At 35.5% G+C, this 19,563-nt stretch overlaps 1 protein-coding gene across 3 annotated transcripts in view; it reads right to left on the bottom strand.

The window, feature by feature from the left end:
• RABGAP1L (RAB GTPase activating protein 1 like) overlaps positions 1-19,563 on the bottom strand; it is a 417,083-nt gene that overhangs the window by 361,722 nt on the left and 35,798 nt on the right. For all 3 annotated transcript variants that reach the window (XM_006088927.3, XM_023753953.1, XM_006088928.2), the window contains 4 exons: positions 10,723-10,893; positions 9,102-9,294; positions 8,695-8,905; positions 6,395-6,569 (listed from right to left, as the gene is read on the bottom strand). In XM_006088927.3, coding sequence (XP_006088989.1) covers positions 6,395-6,569; positions 8,695-8,905; positions 9,102-9,294; positions 10,723-10,860 — 717 coding nt within the window. In that variant the 5' untranslated portion in view covers positions 10,861-10,893. Of the gene's footprint in view, positions 1-6,394; positions 6,570-8,694; positions 8,906-9,101; positions 9,295-10,722; positions 10,894-19,563 lie in introns of those variants that run through there.

The raw sequence follows: 19,563 nt of genomic DNA, 5'->3' as shown, positions 1-19,563 counted from the left end.
TTTCTTAAAGTATGGGGTCTTTCCCCATTTTTCTATCTTGTTATATTCATATATTCTACCTTTTCTCATACAGTCTATCACATTCAAAAACAAGTAATTCTTAAACCTCCATCAGCCATACTTACACATATTAACCTATATTACCCTAAAATGCCTTGCCAATGCCAAATTCGTAGCTTCTTAAATATAAACTTTTAACTGTATAATAATGTTTAACTTCAACAATATCACATTGCACATAAAATTTTAATATTCTAATGTGTCATCTGAATTTAATGTTATATTAATGAATAAAAACAGCAAAGGATTGACATTAACAAAAACTGTAGGCCTCAAAACTTATACATTTAAAACAACGATAAATTTACTCATTCTTTCCGCAAATATATTTTGAACATGTTCGGTGCACTAAGTATTATACGGCAGTTAACATGGAGCTTACATTCCAGCACATACATGAAAGCTGAATGTGCCTGAGGTAGGTGAGGCCTTATTAGGTAAGCCAAAAGCAAAAATGTTTAGTCTCAACTGGATACTTATTTGACTTAGCTCAGTAATTTAAGTGTTATAGAGGAAAATAGAACCAAAGAACATGCTAAGAATATGTCACTGAATATTGCGCCTACAAAGTAAAGTGTAAATAGAAACTTTAAACTACTTTTGGTTCTTTGAGTACTCCCCACCTCCTAACCCCCAATAAAATGTGAAGTCTATTGGTCTCTTTTTACCCATTCAAATTCAGCATATTTTTAAGAAAACACTATATGTGAAAACAGGGAAATACCTTTTTTCCCTGTTTTACATAATTTTTCAAACATTTGTATAGTCAAACTCCAACTATATTTCTTTTTTTCTCCTCTCCTATATCATCTATTTCACTTTCTTTGTGTCAAAGCTATCAGCAAGCCTACCACATCATACCACATCAAAAAAAGTCAAAAAAACTTGGCAAATTCTAAAGTAGATGGCAAGGCTCAGGAATTCCTCTTTTAAAAGGTTAAGTATATGGGGCTGAGCCAGAGTAGGTAGAGAATGATGGGGGGCGGGAGGATCAGACTACACCTTTCTCTCTTTTTGGAGGAAAGACACAACAGCACATTAACATCATTAATAGCAATCAAACTGCATTTAGTCCTGAACGTATCTTACAAGTTGCTATTTCCAACAAAAGGTTAAAATCATTTGTGAATTCTAGAGTGGTAAATAAGCTGGAATGGTATCCACAGATTAGTAAGGTAGAGAACTTCAGAAACAATAATGACCAATATTTATAGTTACTGGAACAAACCGGGTAACCAATATCATGACAAGAAAATTAACACAAGCCATGGCAAACATTTCTATATATGCCAACTATTGCACGCGCACGCACGCGCACGTGCGCGCACACACACACACACACACACACACACACACAAATGTACTAGAATAGGCCTTTTCTTTGCAGAAGGCAAAAGTTTATTGACATAATACAGTACAATTTTTTTCCCCAGAACACAGTACCTATAGAAAGCACTAATTAAACACAAAACTATGTTGGGATTGTTGTTGTTGTTATTGTGTTATTGGTTCTGAAGAGGTGAAAAGGAGAGTGCATGTAGATACATGGAAAGGAGAAACACCAAAATCTTAACGCTGGTGAAATTTTGAATTATATATATTTTTTTTATTTATATATATATATATATATATATATATATATATATATATTATTTCAGTATTTTCCAAATTCTCAAATATGTACTACATGTTAATAGTAAAAAAAAAAAAAGTGCTATTTTAGCCTTGGCTGGGTGGCTCAGTTGGTTGGAGCATAGTCCTGTACACCTAAAGGCTGTGAGTTCAAATCCCAGTTAGGGTACATACCTAGGTTGCAAGTTTGATCCCTGGCCAGGGAGCATATAGGAAGCTACCAGATTGATATTTCTCTCTCACATTGATGTTTTTCTCTCTCTCCCTTCCTTCCTCCCTCTCTTCCCTGATTTCTAAAATATATCATTTAGCCCTTGATGGTTTGGCTCAGTGGATAGAGCATCGGCCCTCAGACTGAAGGGTCCCAGGTTTGATACCGGTCAAAGGCATGTACCTCAGTTGCAGGCTCGATCCCTGGCCCTGGTCAGGACACGTGCAGGAGGCAACCAATTGATGTGTCTGTCTCTCTGTCTCTCCCTCTCCCTTCCACTCTCTCCAAAAATCAATGGAAAAGTATCCTCGGGTGAGGATTAACAAAAAAATAAATAAATAAATAAAATATATCAGTAAAAACATATCCTTAGGTGAGGATTTTTTTTAAAAAAAGACATTTACTTAAATAATATAGTTAATTAAATAACCTAGCCCATTTTTCAAAAATAAATATTTTTTACTAATATTGGTAAAAGAGAATCAACTCTTTTAAAAAGACCAGGTGTCAGTACCAGGTGGGCACAAGACTTAACAGGAGGAATTACATGGTAAATTATATAAATGTCTAACCACTACACTGTACATCTGAAACTGATATAATATTAAATGTAAACTGTAAGTGGAAAATAAATAAATAAATAAATAAAAACACCATATGTCAAGAAAATATTCACCCCAAAAATAAATGTAGGAAAATCATTCTATAAAAGACACCTGGAAAGATATGTATTAAAATTTTTAAAACATCTCATTCAAATTTATTACTCAGTGAAAGGGGCTAAAATAAGAAGCATATCATAAAATAAAATAAACTTTTTAAAAATTTATAAAAATCTACAGAAAACACTAACAGCATAACTTCTGAATTAATTTCCAATGTAAAGTGTTTTGCTAAAATAACATCAATAAAAACCAGTGCATTAAGAATTAAGATCTTCCCAATGATACCCTTAATATTTCTCATAAAACACCTCTGAATGCCTAAAACTAGATAACAACCGTGCTTCTAAAATATAACACTGAGAATTGCTAGTAATGAATGATAAGTATGTTAAAACATACAAATAACACAAACATCAAAGTCTGTTTTGAAGAAAACGATCACACTGACTAGTAGAAATAAATTCTTAAAGAGTCAACTAAGCCTTTTAAAGTATCTTTAAGATCAGTTTTGTATAATATATCCATAAAAATGTAACAAAAATAGGTGCCTTCTTGGCTTTTTTCTCTATGCTTTCTGATATTTCACTTTTTCAGCAGAAGCCTAGCCCGTCATTCTCCTGTACAATGATCACCGGCATCAGGATTCTTTGGGCTGGATCCCAGATCTTTCGCCACAGATTACTGAGATTCACTCCAGCAGAGTCCTGTAGAAGAACATCTAGGGTAGTGAGGCAAATGTGCCCTAAATCTTCTGTGGGGTTAGAACCCCTAATCCTTGTGCCACAGGTCCAAAGAGGCCATCACCTTCGCCAGCTTCCCCTCTGCCACTGCTGCTGGCTGCTGCTTGTGGGACTATATGGTGAAATAAGAGCATGACAGTACAGCTGGTAGTGGTAGCCATGTTGCTTTTCCTACTTGAAAAGACATCTTCTTGCCTTAACCTACTTCTTCATGTCTCATCCGGGAACTCTAAAAACAACGGAAAATAAATTAATTAGCAACACTGCTACACAGTGCATATTTAAGCAATAATAATGTCTATCACATGTTCCTAAACTATCTTTGCCAATTGTTTGTGCTCACCAAGAGAGCCCAAATACTAAGGACTAAAGTTGTCCCTTCACCACAGAACAAGAAACTTCTGGGAACCAAATAACCTGACAACTGGTAGATGTAAGAAAAAGACTTTAAATTAATTAAAGGGTAATTGTTTTTTTGAGGGGAGAGGAAGATATTCTATAAAAGCCTGGGTAAAAACCAAAGGCAGGTGGGATGCAAACTCTATGACCAATCAATCCCTTTATAAAGCATAAATGAATGACAAAAATCCATATTTGCCTGTTACAATATTAAAGCAACAGAAAAGTTGTTACTGAAATTACATGGGGCTTCAGAGTCAGAGACTTCCATTGGAAACCCAGCTCCATCCTTTATTCTCTTAGTCTTCAGATAAGCAAAGGGTAACTACATGTGCCAAACAAACCAGAGCACTTCTGAGAACACAACGGAGTGCCATTAATAATACACCTGGAGAAGAGGGATAAACTATGACTGGCCCAGGCAAGAAGGAGCATAAGATCACCAGTTTAAATAAATACTATCTATGTCATGGAGATGTGATGAGTATTGAGTAAGTGCTCAGCATTGTGCCGGGCATAAGCTCTATATTTACACGAGGTTATCTTCGTTTAGAAATGATGTCCTTTCTTCATAAAAATTTTTAAATTAATTTATTTTAGAGAGAGAGGAAGGGAAAGAGAGAGAAAAAGAAACATCGATTTGTTGTTCCACTTATCTATGGATTCATTGGTTCATTCTTGTATGTATCCTGACCGGGGATCGAACACGCAACCTTGGCATATCGGGCAAATGCTCTAACCAACTGAGCTGCCCAGCCAGGGCTAGAAAGGATGTCTTGTAATAAAGTTTAAAGACAATTTTGTATTCTCCTTCAAGCAATGAATTTTATCACCAATGTCCTATAATGTAACACTTTGAAAAGTGTACTCTAAAAAATAATAATACATGGAAATAAAAAAATACATGGACATCACTTGCTCACAGCCTGCAAAGTACCAAATATTCTCTCTAGAAATACTATTTAATGCCATATCCAAAATGGTAAGGGTAAGAATTCCCCAGTTTTATCCATGCTTTCTCACTGTTAAAGCTCCAAAAAATGACAAAGATGCCTTGGCAGTGTGGCTCAGTTGTTTGAAGCATCATCCGAAGCACCAAAAGGTTGTGGGTTCAATTCCCAGTCAAAGCACATGCCTAGGTTGCAAGTTCGATCCCTGGTAGGGGCGCATACAGGAGGCAACCAAAATGATGTTTCTCTCTCACTCTCTCTCTGCCTCTCTCTCTCTCAAGTCAATGAACATGTCCTTGGATGAGGATAATAAAAAATAATAAAAAATTACAAATTTTAAAAACCTCAAAAATGACAAAGATTTCCCCACCCATAAATAAGTGGATGCTATAATCCAAAGAGAGTTTCATACCGTCACAATTAAGAAGAATGCTGCAGCCAGGTCCCTTTCCACTTCCTTTTGCCGCAGTGTTTCTGCCTCTCCAAGCAGCAGGTTTTGCAACTCTTCAACTTTCACTTCCTTGCTGTTGAGTGCCAATTGTCCAGAAACCACACAGGGATATTAAATGGTGGCTGCCAACATGAAATGCCAGCACTCTACCATCAGAGTGTGTGTGTACATAAATGTTGGCTGAAATAGAATCAGAACTACTTCTCACACAGGCATGGATTCTGGTAGAGAACTCTATGGCTACAATCTAAGTTACATGTGTCTGTGCATGTTCATTTTGGTGTTCAGGAAATAAAGACTGACATGCCCCTCGTGCTTAGTATCAAACACACAGAAATCTCTATTTCTATGAGTTTACATGTTGTGGCCAGAAATAAGCTCTCAGAACTCCTGTTAATACAATGTTTGTTTACGCTTCATGGTAAAGAGCAAAGACAATAACTACAGCTTTCAGCATTTTCTGCTGACAATTTATATTCCCCAAAGCACACACTCTGGCGACCTTGCTTATCCAAACCCATTGATTAAAGCCTAAGTACTAAAGTTCTAAAAGTGCAATTTCTTTTTAATTAACAGATGCAGAAATGAAGGAAATTTCCCCATGTTTTACCAGCCATTTGATTCTGAATTATTTCTCCAGTCTTAGAAGAAACCACCACTTAAGAATGGCTAAAAGAAACTTCCTGGCCCCTTCAAAGGCCTCCAAGTTGACACCCTGTTATATGTGAGCATTTGTATATTTAATTAGGCCAGTTTTCTAGAGCCAAAGCCAGCCGCTAAGTGGATGTACGTAAAAAATAGTCTCTAGTGAAACTACAGAGCTCTATGAAACCACTTTAGTACAATATCCAAGTGCAAGCAATATGCAACCATCATGCCTGGCAGACGAAAAGGTATTGTTAGAGGCAGTTTTTCAAATCACATGGACCAATCAACTTGGACAAAATAATAAAAAGGTGCAAAAAAATCCCTCTTTCTAATTAATCCTGAGCAATGACTACCATGGTGGTGTGGGAGGACAGCTCGTCAAGTGGCCTTCTCCTGTTACAACTGTTAGGCTGAGTGTGCCCCACCTATAATACCACTTTCCTGCATAGTTATAAGATTTGACTTTTCCATATTCAGTTCTATGCCAGTAAAAATATGCTCTTTCTCTTTAGAAATATACTCCAAGTTTATACAATATGGTACATACTCATACATACAAATTTATGACTAAGATTAGGGCTCAAAAATACTACTCTAATTCGTCTCCTTAGCCAATTGCTACAATATATTATACTTACTGCCTCTTTAATTTCACAGGTGAAAACGTGTATCTGAAATTCTTCTGAACCATGGGAACTCTCTGTAAATGCAAAGCAATTGCTCTCTGTTGTCCCATCATGTCCACGTGCACAGAACAGCACCTTATAGATTGGAAAAGATGCTATCTCCACATTGCTGGACTGATCTATGATTCTGCAGAACAGTGGTGGAAAATGAAATAAAATATTAACTATCAGAGAACAAAAGCAAATAGTTTTACTATGCCAATAGCATATAAACATAATCATCTTAAAATCACAAAATAAACTGGTACTAATAATGTGAGAAAACCATTTGTCTTCATATTCTTGCTATATGTATATAATGTATAAGCACACAAATTCTTCACCTTCTTTTGACAATTACTTCACTTTTATGTTTCCTATGATCTAATTCACTTACTGCCTGTCACCCATCCCTAAATGCTAGTCTTGTTCTGTTACAGGAAAAGGAAAAGGAATGCCAGCACAGAATAGCATAGGCGATCCAAAGGGAGTTCATTTCTACTGAGAGCAGCACCTGTAAGTTTATCCAAGCCCCAGGTCACTGTTCAACTGAGACCTCTTTTATCACAAAAACGGTCAGAGTGGTTCCACAGATCCAATTAACAGCAGAATTTAAAAGGTATAAGGAGAGAGAAAAAAAAAAAGTATAAGGAGTCTGTGGAATTTAAGGACAAATTATTCTCTGACTTTCCCTATACAAATTCCAAGCCCTAGATTGATCTAAAAATTCAAGAACACTGCAGGGTCTCAAACTGTGAAACTGAGGGGTATCCACTAAAAACAGAGGCAAGTCAAAGCACTGGGTTTGTCACAAAGTATTTGGTACTTTGAAACTAAACAGGTAACATTAAAAGGCATTCTGACATTTTTTTTAATATATTTTATTGATTTTTTACAGAGAGGAAGGGAGAGAGATAGAGTTAGAAACATCGATGAGAGAGAAACATCGACCAGCTGCCTCCTGCACATCTCCCACTGGGGATGTGCCCGCAACCCAGGTACATGCCCTTGACCGGAATCGAACCCGGGATCTTTCAGTCTGCAGGCCGACACTCTATCCACTGAGCCGAACAATGGCTGAAACCGGTTTCGGCCATTCTGACATTTTTAAGTTATACAAACAATATATCTACAAAACCCTTTTCTGAAAAATTCAAAGCATTTTTACCAAAACCTTGCAATTTATATTGCTATTTTAGAACTTAGCTAACATTTTTTTCACATTCTAAACTTTAGAGAATGATGAAAATCGGGAAGAGTTTGAAAAAAAATTAAGACAACTTTCAGGGAATATTATAGGTTTAGGATACATTCAACCTAATTTCCTAGAGCTGGTACACTTACTTGTTCATTCAGCAAATATTTACTGAAAACTTGGACCAGATACTACTCTAGACACTGAAGTAACAGCAGGGAAAAATAGAAATACCCTGCTCCCATGGAGCTTATGTCTAGTGAGGAAAGTAGACAATAAACAAATAAGCAAGTAAGTTGTATATAATGTCGAGTCAAGGAAAAGTGCTATGAAGGAAAAAGAAAAAAACAGCGAGGAGAAAGAATATAGTCACAGGTGTGACTGAAGGCCACTGGAGGGCTGAATCTGAATGCTGGAGTAACATCTGATTTACATGTAAAGAAATTCAAGGTTCGCCCTAGCTGGTTTGTGGATAAAGTGTCAACCTGCGTACTTGAAAGGTCCCGAATTCGGTTCTGGTCAAGGGCACATGCTGAGGTTGCGGGCTTGATCCCCAGGAGTGGGCATGCAGGAGGCAGCCAATCAATGATTCTCTCTCATCATTGATGTTTCTAACTCTCTCTTCCTCTCCCTTCCTCTCTGAAATCAATAAAAATATTTTTTTAAAAAATAGAAATTCAAGGTTCAGATGACATTAAACATTATTACTAATTAAGTATAAGGGGAAAAAAAACATTTTGCTTCTTTCCAGTCTGATGAAAAGAGCTTAAAATGAAGGGCTCACTCCAATTTTTTGACCCACTGTTAATGACAAGGTAGAGGCATGCTATTAGGCTCTTCAGAATACAAAAACAGAATTACATGTATTTTATAGTTATATTTCCACTTATATTCTAAGTATAATTTTGCACGTGGCCCTTGCAAATAAGGAACACAGTCTAAGCCTAAACATGTTTTCTTTGCATTACAGAGTAAAAGTGAATTAACAGTAAGTCCTAGGCTGATTTATGATATAACATCATCACCATCACACAAAATCTGCAATATGTCTAAGAGGAGAAGGAGGATTACAGCTCACCTCACAGAACCTTCTGGAACATTTGGCACATACAGAGTAACAGGAAAGGGGTACTGACTCGAAGATTTCATAGTTGCCATTGCCCGTAAAGCCTCTACTTCATTACGCGGGGAAGAAACCTTCATACATCCTAAGTAGGTCAGTTTGTTAAATAAAACACTATCTTCTTCCGGCAATCCACTTGGAGAAGATGGTCTGAGTGCAGAAATTTCTAAAGAAAAAAAAAAAAAAACCACTCAAAAGTCAATGCAAAATTTCACAGAAACGTAAGAACCAAAGTGGGAGCTCTCAACCAGCACTGAAAAGCTGGTGGCCCTGATCTTAAAAACAAAGTTAACAGGATTTTTAAATTTTCAGTATCACTTTATCCCACTTCTCCTATGGTTTCTATGAGTTCAGTACAGTACCTGTATTTGATGGATCCAAAATTAACTGAAGAGATGGCTTATTTGTTTGGCTGGCTGAAACATCGCCAAGCGAATGGTCTGAAATCTCACTGGAACTTTGACGATCCACAAGAAGGCTGCCTTGCCCTTTCTCAGAATCTCTCAAAATCTCTTCCATGGCTTTTTCCAATTGTTCATCACCATTAGAAACTATCTACAGACAAAGCAAGACAATTCTGTTTCAATCATATTATGGTTCTGGAGCTGAATGAAAATATTTCACTTATAGAAGAAATTAAAACAATCTAAATATTTGTTTAAATATAGTTAACTTAACATCAAGAATTTATACAGTTTTACCTAATTTTACTAGATATAATACAAAATCCTGAATTACAAAAACAGCCAAACTAGAAGATTATTAGTTTCAGAAAAGGATTTCTCAGAAAATGCTTCAGGCACTTTCCAAGTACATCTGATCTGAGAACTTGTTTACAGAGATTCTCTTTTCTTGTTATTTTCTTTTTAGTATTTCAAAACATATTCCAGAACCAAATATTCTTAAATGTACGGGCTTTAGGGAAAACCTGATAAGTTTAAATAGGCCACAGTCTACTGTGATATCATTTAAAATGTCATATTTCTTATCATAACATAAACATATTTCTGGTTTCTTTATAAATTTTGTTTTCTAGCTGCCAAGAGGAGTGTTGCTAATTTCTTTATATTTATGTTAACTCAGGTTTTTCTTAAAAGCAGAGAAGACACAAAACCTAAGTAATAAATAATATCTTAAATACATTAATACTAAAATACAGATATTCAAAGAAATTTAAATAGTTATTTGTTTAAATAGAAATTTAAATAAAGCTATTGGTTATTTTAACAAAATTATAAAACTATATCTTCAACATAAGGTAAAATGGGTATTTAATAACCTGATTTTTATATAATTTTATTAGATTTGTATACTAATATATCTTTGATGCCATAGTTTAAATTAAACAAAAATCATTTAAAAAATATGTAGCAGTTCTGACTAACTTCTCTACCCCTGTTTCTAGAAGATAGCTATGCAATTCTCATGCATATATACCTGGGTTTGCTTGTTTTTTTCTTTGAGTTAGGAAAGGCAACACAAAAATGAAAAAGGAAAAGGAGCATAACCAAATACAAACACTAAAAATAAAAGACATATATTTTTAAAATATTTAAACAAGTCAACTGTTAAATCACATACTACAATTTTACCAGCTGATTTGAGGTCATAACGAAAAAAAAAGTGAAAGTAAACATAACTATTTATATAATCAACTTAACCCAGTAGTAAGAGAGATAAAAATATTCAGATAAATTACATTTATGTAAGATTTAACCATTAAGTCTAATTCTCAATTATCCTTTCTCTTTCTCCTCGTCTATTCCTCCTTTCTAAATTCCGAATTAAAAGATATATAACCAAAAGCAAAAAGTTTCAAAAATATACAAACCAAATAATAAGCCTCTAAATGCATCAAACATTGACTCTATTCTCACAGTCAACACTTGAGAAAAACCTTTGGATTTTATACATCTCCTTTCACCTAGTTAAAAAAAAAAGCCATAATTTAAAATAGTATCGTTTGTAGGAAAGAAAAACTACCTTCAGTTCAGGTTTTTCTTCATCTTTTGTAGAAGTATCACCTGCATGCTGAGGAACCAAAACAAATTCTTCACTGTTCTGTGCAGCCACAGAATCCGATGACCCAGTAACCTTCTGTAAGGAAGCTCTGACCTCCATTTCAGTCCTGCAAAAATCTCTTCCCACATCCACCTGTTCAAAGCCGCAAGGATTGAAAACAAAAACAAAAACTATTGAATAAAAACATGAACTGATCAATCCTCAGCCTTTAAAAATGGCTCATGTGAAGAAGAATTCTTCTCACTAGACAATTATCTCAAAACTAGGGAAGCTACCCTCTTGGACTGGGCCACATAATGGAAATATACTCTCTTCGCCCTGAGTTTCCAGACTAACAGAACCATATTGTTCCCCGAAAAACAATATAAACCCGCCCATATCTCAACTACTACTGTTTAACTATTTTTATCCTAGAAATACTATTTTTATTGTTTTTAATAAATAGAGGAAAATATTAAGCATGATATTAGAAGTATCTACAAATTCACACACACACAAATATATTCACAGAATTATTTTGTAATTAAATCTAAATGTCTTAAAAAACGTATCTCCTCAAGACCATATATAGTACTTTCAAAAATATTTTATGTTGCTAAAATTAACTAATATACAATTCAACACCCTAAGCCATATATCTTTTTTTTTCCAGACACATTACCACTTATGAGCTGGGGGGTGGGGGGGGTGGTGTCAAAGCTTTCACATTGCATTTATGTAGCAAACAATGTTACAGTGATCAAATACAGTGTAATTCTATTTTCTGGATAGATCTCTACACCACAGAAACTCAACATTCTCCAAATATTCACACTTTAACTCAACATGAATACTACTACATAGCAGACACTGCACTCAGCACGGGAGTTACATGAGTGAACAGCCTGCTCTCCTGGAGCTGACATCTAGTGAGAAAACAAGCAATGACGCAAATGAGATAATTCCAAATCACTCTAAAGCAGTGGTTCTCAACCTTCCTAATGCCGTGACCCTTTAATACAGTTCCTCATATTGTGGTGACCCCCAACCATAAAATTATTTTCGTTGCTACTTCATAACTGTAATTTTGCTACTGTTATGAATCATAATGTAAATATCTGATATGCAGGATGTATTTTCATTGTTACAAATTGAACATAATTAAAGCATAGTGATTAATCACAAAAACAGTATGTAATTATATATGTGTTTTCCGATGGTCTTAGGCGACCCCTGTGAAAGGGTCGTTCAACCCCCAAAGGGGTCGCGACCCACAGGTTGAGAACCGATGCTCTAAAGGCTATGAAGATAATGAAAGAGGTTAATGTGACAAAGGGTAGCTTAGCTGTAAGGAGTGTAGGGACAGCTGTAAGTAAGGTGGTGGTGGGAAAGGACTCTCCAAAAGGGTAATATTTGAGCTGAAAACTGAAAGACAATAAAAAGGACCTGCTCAGTGACCAAAAGGTAATATGAAAAGGGGTAAAACAAGTAAGCCAGGGTTAAATAGGAGAGGACCATGTAACTATAGTAGCCTGCTGATCTAAGCCTAAATTCCCCCAGAAACGTTCTTTTTCTCTTTCTAATTCGGTTACTTTGTTCATTGCAGCATATACATATGGCTGCAATATCTCATTTTGCCATTAGGTGACACTAACACCATTACTCCTGGCCCTTAGAAAAAAAGTACTTGCAGCTTCAAGTTATACTTTTTTAAAAAATTACTTCCCAACTTTATTTAAAAAATCAAAAATTCCACTAATATCAAAATAAAAAATAATTATACTCCTAGGCTAACAAGATAGCCATCATTTATTTGTTAGACATGTTAATATCCTTCTTTTTTAAAACCCTTCAAGTACATTCATCTGTCCTCTCAAAGTTTTTCTTATTTTGTATGTTATATGTTTCTAAAAATGCAGTATGTGTTAGCAGCCATGTCTTTACCCTTCCAGATTGCCCCATGAATCCTTGATTGCCAAGACACATTCCAGGTATTCTTTGTGTGGCCAATCCTTCTCCAAGTCCTTTTCAGCTGCCACTCCTCTACTTAATATCTACATGTTAGAAATTCCCCAAGTTCAGGTCCTGAGCTTTTTTCTGATTCCTTGCCACACACTATAAGTAATATCTCTCATTGTCATGAATTTAAATACTATCTATATGCTGACGGTGTCCCAAATTTCTACCCCAACCCAAATGACTCCTCTAAATTACTTATTTGGAACCCATGTGGAATTCTCAGTAATGCAAATGTGATCAAAATGGAATTTCTAATGTCTTCTCCAAACTTGCTTCTCATTCAGATTTTCCATTTCAGTAAATAACAACACCTCCTACCAAGTTGCACACACAAAATATCTGGGTCTCATCCTTAACTCATCTCTATCAGCATGTCAGCCCCACCTCTAAAATACACCCGACATCTATCCCATCTTGCTCTATATCCATTTTACCAGCCTAATCCAAGCAATGTTTTTATCGACTATAAAAGTCTCGAACCCATCTCCTTCCTCCATTCTACTCCTCCCTAATTTACTCTTTGCAGAGCTACCAAAGAACACTTAGGAAATACACTGAATTACATTAAAACTCCAGACTAAAATCTTTTTACTAAAATTCAAACAAAATCCAAACTCCTTAACAGCACTTACAAGGCCCAACACACCCTTGCCTCTGTCACTTTATCATTTCAACTCTTTAATCACAGAAAATTCAGTCCCAACTTAGAGTCTTAGCTCTTGCTTCCTACCTTCGTATGACTGACTCCACTGATATCAGCTTTCATTCACCCATTCAACAAATATTTTATGAGTCCCTACTAGCTGGAAACTATAATGGGAACTGGAGACTAAATGATGAGTAAAGACAATGCAGTCCTGGTCTTCCCAAAGCTAACATTCTTATGGAAGAGATAAATAATACAGATGAGAGTAAATCAGGATCACATACTGGAATAAGTATTACAGAAGGCGAGGAGAAGGCAGGAGGCAATACGGATCCAACTGATGTCTGGGGTTAAAAGAATGAATAAGCCATGGAAAGAACTAGGGAGAACGAACTTGATGTGAGAAACGCCTTATTGAGGAATGAAAAGGAGACCATGATAGCTAGATCATAATGAGTATGGGTGAGAATAGCAGGAGCTGAGATACGGAAAGGATGGCCGAGAAGCCTGAGGCCGTCACGATGCTAAGGCTATCTAAATAAGCACCCTCCCCAAACCCAAACTCTGTTTTGTTTACCAGGGAATACTCCATTCCTGGCATAGTACATAGTACATAGTAGATATTCAATAAATGTGTGGAACAAATTGTTCTTAAAAGCACCAATCACTTGAAAGTTCTCACAAAATAGCAAATGTAAAGCCAGGACTCAAGTAATTACTTCAGAGTAATGCTCTGCCCTGCACTGTCATACTGCCTTTTAGTCTAAGATGTAAACTGGGAATTGTTGGTGGCCATGTTTTTACCCGTCTGAAGAATGCCAGTATGTAGGGAGAGAGTGAGAATCATTCCTATACACAGACAAGCAAGAGAGTCTTACTTGAGTCCATCATTTTGAGTCACTCCTGAAGCCTAGCTCCATCTGTTCCCATCCTCAGTCTTGGTAAATCCACTGTTGCCTTAATTCTATAAAATATCCCTTCCAATAAATTCTTTTTACATAAGCTAGTTTAAATTGAGTTTCTGTCACCTGAAGCTTAATGAGTCCTAATGTAACTATATGCTAGCCAAAAGACATACAAGCTTATATTTTAACAGGCTGCAGATGGCAATATGGTTTCATATAGTAGGTATGAGAACAGAAATCTGAGTAAAGGAAGAGCAGAGAATCTGAAAAGTTGACAATAATTTCCCAGATTAACAGTGTAGTGGATATGATGAATGAAAGAAAAAATAGAGAAATGAATTAACTGAAATAATCACAGGAACAAACACAGGATAACACAAGTGGTAATTACAGTCAAAGGATGGTTTAAAAGACAATAGGAAAATATTTTATAACCAAAATAGGAAGCCAGCAAAGGACAAAAAGGAATTTAAAATGGTAGGCACATTATGATTATTGCTGTGTAATACTCCTATCATAAAAACAGAATGTAATACAGGAAAAAAAATATTTTATTTAAAAATCTGTATTAGGATGATGACATTCATAAGTTAACTGTGATAGATCAGGTTATTTTTACCAATTTTTTACTCCCTCTCTATTACAGAATTGTACATTTGTGCCTCTGGCCATAGGACTTTATAATGCCTCCCAAGAGAGTAAGTGAGGCAAAATATTTCCCTGCCCAAATCATTTTGGGCTGAGCCACAGAATATCAATAAACAAAACCTGAGCAGACAGTTTAAATTTGCTTGAGTTATTTGGCTTGGTCTCTTGAGAAGACCAAGAAAAGAATATGGACCCAAAATGCAACATGTGAATAAGACTTGAATTTAATCCACAGCCAGAAGTATAATCTCCCTCACAGACCCCCAGAACCGTAACTTAAAAAACAAAATGTTTATTGTTGAAGCCATCAAACATTTCAGTATTGTCACACAGCACTACCAAAGCAACAGCTAATTAAGTGATCTACTATTTTTAAATTTCTTCAGCATTGTTATACTACCTTGAGATTAAACTCAGGAAAAGCTAACAGCAACTAACAAATTAATCTCTCAAGAAGATACTGCTATGACTCTTCACCTATTACCTAAAAAAACTCCGGTTGTTTCTATAATTTTTATTGACATTCCACTGAATTAAAATTTAATAGTCTACCCTTCTAATACTAATATTTAACTCTAGATATATTCAGTTATGTAAAACTTTAACCCATGTCTCATACTGTAGTTTAGAAAAGCCTACTCAGCAATAACTTCTAGGCAATAAATATAAGTTTAAAATATTGTAAAATATATATACTCAAAAATTTTAATGAGGATTAACTTTAATTCTATATTTTTCTCTTGGTTTTTCTGCTATAATTACATATGAAATCAATTCAAAGGTAAAGTTGATGCAATTCAGTTTCATAAACTTGGCTTAAGACTAATAATCATCTTTGTGCCCAATGAATACAGGTATATGGTCAAGGGGAAAAAATCCATCATATGACAGAATACAGTACAGAGTCCTCTCCTTTCCTCCCTCCCTTCCTCTCTCCCTCCCACACTCTCTAAAAGTTAATGAAAAAATAAACTTTTTTGTGAGGATTAACAAAAAAAATAATAACAATGGAAGGATGTATTATTTAATAAAGGTGATAAGACAACCAGCTAATTATTAGGGAAAAATTAAATTTGATCCCTACCTGAAACCAAAAAGAAAGAGACTGATAAACTTAGCATATCAAGTAATGTGGGCAAAATTTAAAGGCAAGAGTTTGAAATGGCATTGTCCTAAATATATAACAAGCTGTTAGAAATAAAAAAAGAAAAAAAGATAAATACATCAATAGAAAATGAAATAGAGAACACAAAAAGACAAAAGACCAATAAACATATTATTAAATTTTTTTTAGCATCTATTCTATCTCTTCCCCAACTGTGTAGCAGCCCCAGTCCCTAGCCTATTGGGGGCGGTGTGATAGAGGGGGGAGGAATGCTGCAGGTTGAGTCTCTAAATGAATTCTATGCCAATTAACTTAATACCTTTTACTTTAACACTGTGTTTCAAGCGCGGCACTAAGTCTTAAGGCAATTAACATGGCATTTTCCTGACAATAGTTCAAGGAAGAATATAAGAACTAAACTGTCTCTTCAGATTAAACCCACAAGAGAATGTATTGGAGAAGAGAGAGTCTCTCCTCCCTCTGGACAGCATGGCATATAGATATAAGGCCTATAAAAGATCTCAGGTGTCAGGGAAAAGGTAAAGAATGATGCTAAAAAAAAAAAAAGAAAGTGAAAACGTTTTTATTTCACTAGAAGTTAAAGAACCTAAAGAGACATGCTTTGCAGTTAATGAGATAATTACATTTTAGTTTCGGTTGAAAATAACAGTAAACTGGAAAATAACATTTAAAATATTTTTCAGCCTGGCTGGTGTGCCTCAGTGGTTGAGCACAGACCTATGAACCAGAGGTCACGGTTTGAACCCCAGTAGGGGGCATGCAGGAGGCAGCAGATTAATGATTCTCTCTCATCACTGATGTTTCTATCTCTCACTCCCTCTCCCTTCCTCTCTGAAATCAATAAATTTTTTTTTTCAGAGAACCAGCTACTAACACATATATTAGGCTGGACAAATAGATAAAGCTAAATTCTATATCTATTGTTGATCTGTATCTACTTGTGTATAGAAAGTTACATAAACACATATTTTCATTGTCCAGGGGAACTAAATGTGTTGAAAAATTATAATGCTTGTACCAATCTGACCGAAATTGTTCAGATGGAAAGAAAAGTAAAGCTCCTCTATGAATGAAGATGGTTATTTAAGAGACCTACAGCAGCAGTTCATAAAATGCTTGCATGACAGTTTTGTGAGCTTCTAAAGAAAATGATCATCCTTAGCTGGTCTATAAAACACAATTTTATACATAACTAATAATAAAACATAACTAATCATGCAAGAGGAAGGAGTGAATAATTAAGTTAACAGACATTTGCTCCACTGTCCAAGAACAACATTCATCCAGCCTAATGGCAGTCGTACAAAATGATACTGTTTCCTATCTCTCTTATTCTGAAACAGAATTAAAATGAGACAGATGTTTGAGGACTTCTTCAACAGTTTTCTCTCAAGAGGAAACCCAGCTATTAGAATTTACTAAGCACCAGTGACTAATATGGAAAAAGAAAAAGAAACAAATGATCAACCCCTCTAACTGAAACTATAGCAGAACTACAAACTATTAAAAACTCAGAGATAAGCCCTAGTATGTCAGATTTTCCTTAAAGTAGAAAAGAAAATCAGGGGTAAGTTCATCAAAATCTGAAAAAAGATGTCTTTCCTTAAAATTAGATAGAGGTGCACAACGTCATGAATATACCATTAGATAGATAATGGTGCACAATCTCATGAATATGCTAAAAACCACCCAACTGTACACTTAAAATGGTGAATTTTATGATATGTAAACAGTATCTCAACAAAAAGTGTAACTAAAATCTATATGTAAAACCTCCCAAAAAGAGAAGGAAATTATATGTAAAATAACTATTACAAAAATATATGTAAAAAACTATCAGAAGTTTTGTGTTTAGCAAGAATTTGCTATTAAGCTGTACTTTCTGTATATTCCAAGATCTCTTTTCTCAGGGGAAATAAATTGGGGGGGGCACAAGTACATATTTTGTCTCCCTAATAAGCCATGAAATTTGAATATCTGAATGGACATGCAAACTCTTTGCTAACATCCCTCATAAACAAACTCTACTCTGAGAGACCTGTCAGAACCTGCTAAAGTTTCAGTTCAGAGTGGCCTGATCTAATTTCATTTCTGTTTTTTTCATGTTAGTCAAGGCTGCTCAGTCAATTCTAATAGCTGGATCCTTTCTTGAGAAAAAACTGCTCCTACCTTTGCAGACCTAAGCTGGGAGCTGAGCTGCCTGATCCCACTGACAGCCATGTTCATACAATAGAGAGTCACCTGCCACTTTCAGTTAGGAGTTCTGTGTTATCTAAGCAATACAAGTTCTAAGCTGTCTACCTAAATAGGCAGATGACTGTCACCTCTCTAGAAAGCCTCTACATCCTAGAAACAACCCCAGAGGAACAGGATTTCTCTTTTCCAGGATACATAAGGCAGAAGGCATCTAGGGGAAGTCAGAATAACGAACGGCCCTTTATCCCGAGCTACACTGATGTTGCTTTTACCTTTGTTCTACAACAATAAACAAGAGAACACAAACAAAGTATACTCTAATTTATATTTCACCTAAGATTTTATAAATAAGTAAATATTTAGCTGTTATTATAAAGTTTTATTTTTATAGAAAAGGCATAATTGACTTGATTGTAACTAAGTACTCAATTCAAATAGAGGCATCAGCGTCAGGAAAAAAATCTAGCCAGCTAGCTCACATTGCCAACCCAAGAAGATACTACTGACCTGACTTACAGGCACCATGCCCATAATAATTACCATTTACTAAGTATCTATGTATTTATAATGCTTCCATAAACTCTACAAGGTAGCTATTATCCTCATTTTATATATATGAAAACAGGAAAAGAGTAGTTGTTAAGTAATCTGCCCAAGGTCACAGTGTTAGTATGTAGCTAAAGCAAAACTCAAAACCAATTCAACCTGACTCTGAAGATCCTGCTTTTTCCACTGATAGATGCCTCCTAAAAGAAAAATTTTACAATAATAATCTCTAACATTTATCAAGTACTTATTTTGTACTATGCACTTTATATTCCATCTCATTTAATCCTCACAATATAAGGTAGAGCTAATATTAATCCACCTTTATAAACAAAGAAACAATAGGATGCTAAATAACTTACCCCAGGTCACAAGACTAGTATAGCAGTCTGACAAGAGAGGCCATATTCTCAACCACTGCGCGCGCGCGTGCGCGCGCGCGCGCACCCCACACTCTAACGCAACACAGACAGACAACCAAAAAAAGTTTTTGGGGGGGGGGGGGAAAAAAAATTTTTTTTTTTTTTTTTTTAAAAAAAACCCCCCCCCAACCTACTAAACAATCTCTATTGAGTATTAAAAAGGGCCGCGTGGGTTTTTATCTCCCCAACAAAAAAAATTTTTTTTGTCCCCCCCTCCCCGCACTTTTTTGGGGGGGGGGGTTAAAAAAAAAAAAATCTCCTCTTTCCCGAGAGAGGAGGGGGGGGGCCCCCTCCACTTTAAAAAAAAAAAACTCC

Source organism: Myotis lucifugus, unplaced genomic scaffold (assembly GCF_000147115.1).
Source record: "Myotis lucifugus unplaced genomic scaffold, Myoluc2.0 scaffold_54, whole genome shotgun sequence".
Classification (NCBI taxonomy): Eukaryota; Metazoa; Chordata; class Mammalia; order Chiroptera; family Vespertilionidae; genus Myotis; species Myotis lucifugus.
Note: the sequence above shows the minus strand (reverse complement) of the source record. Positions and strands in the feature narration are given on the sequence as shown.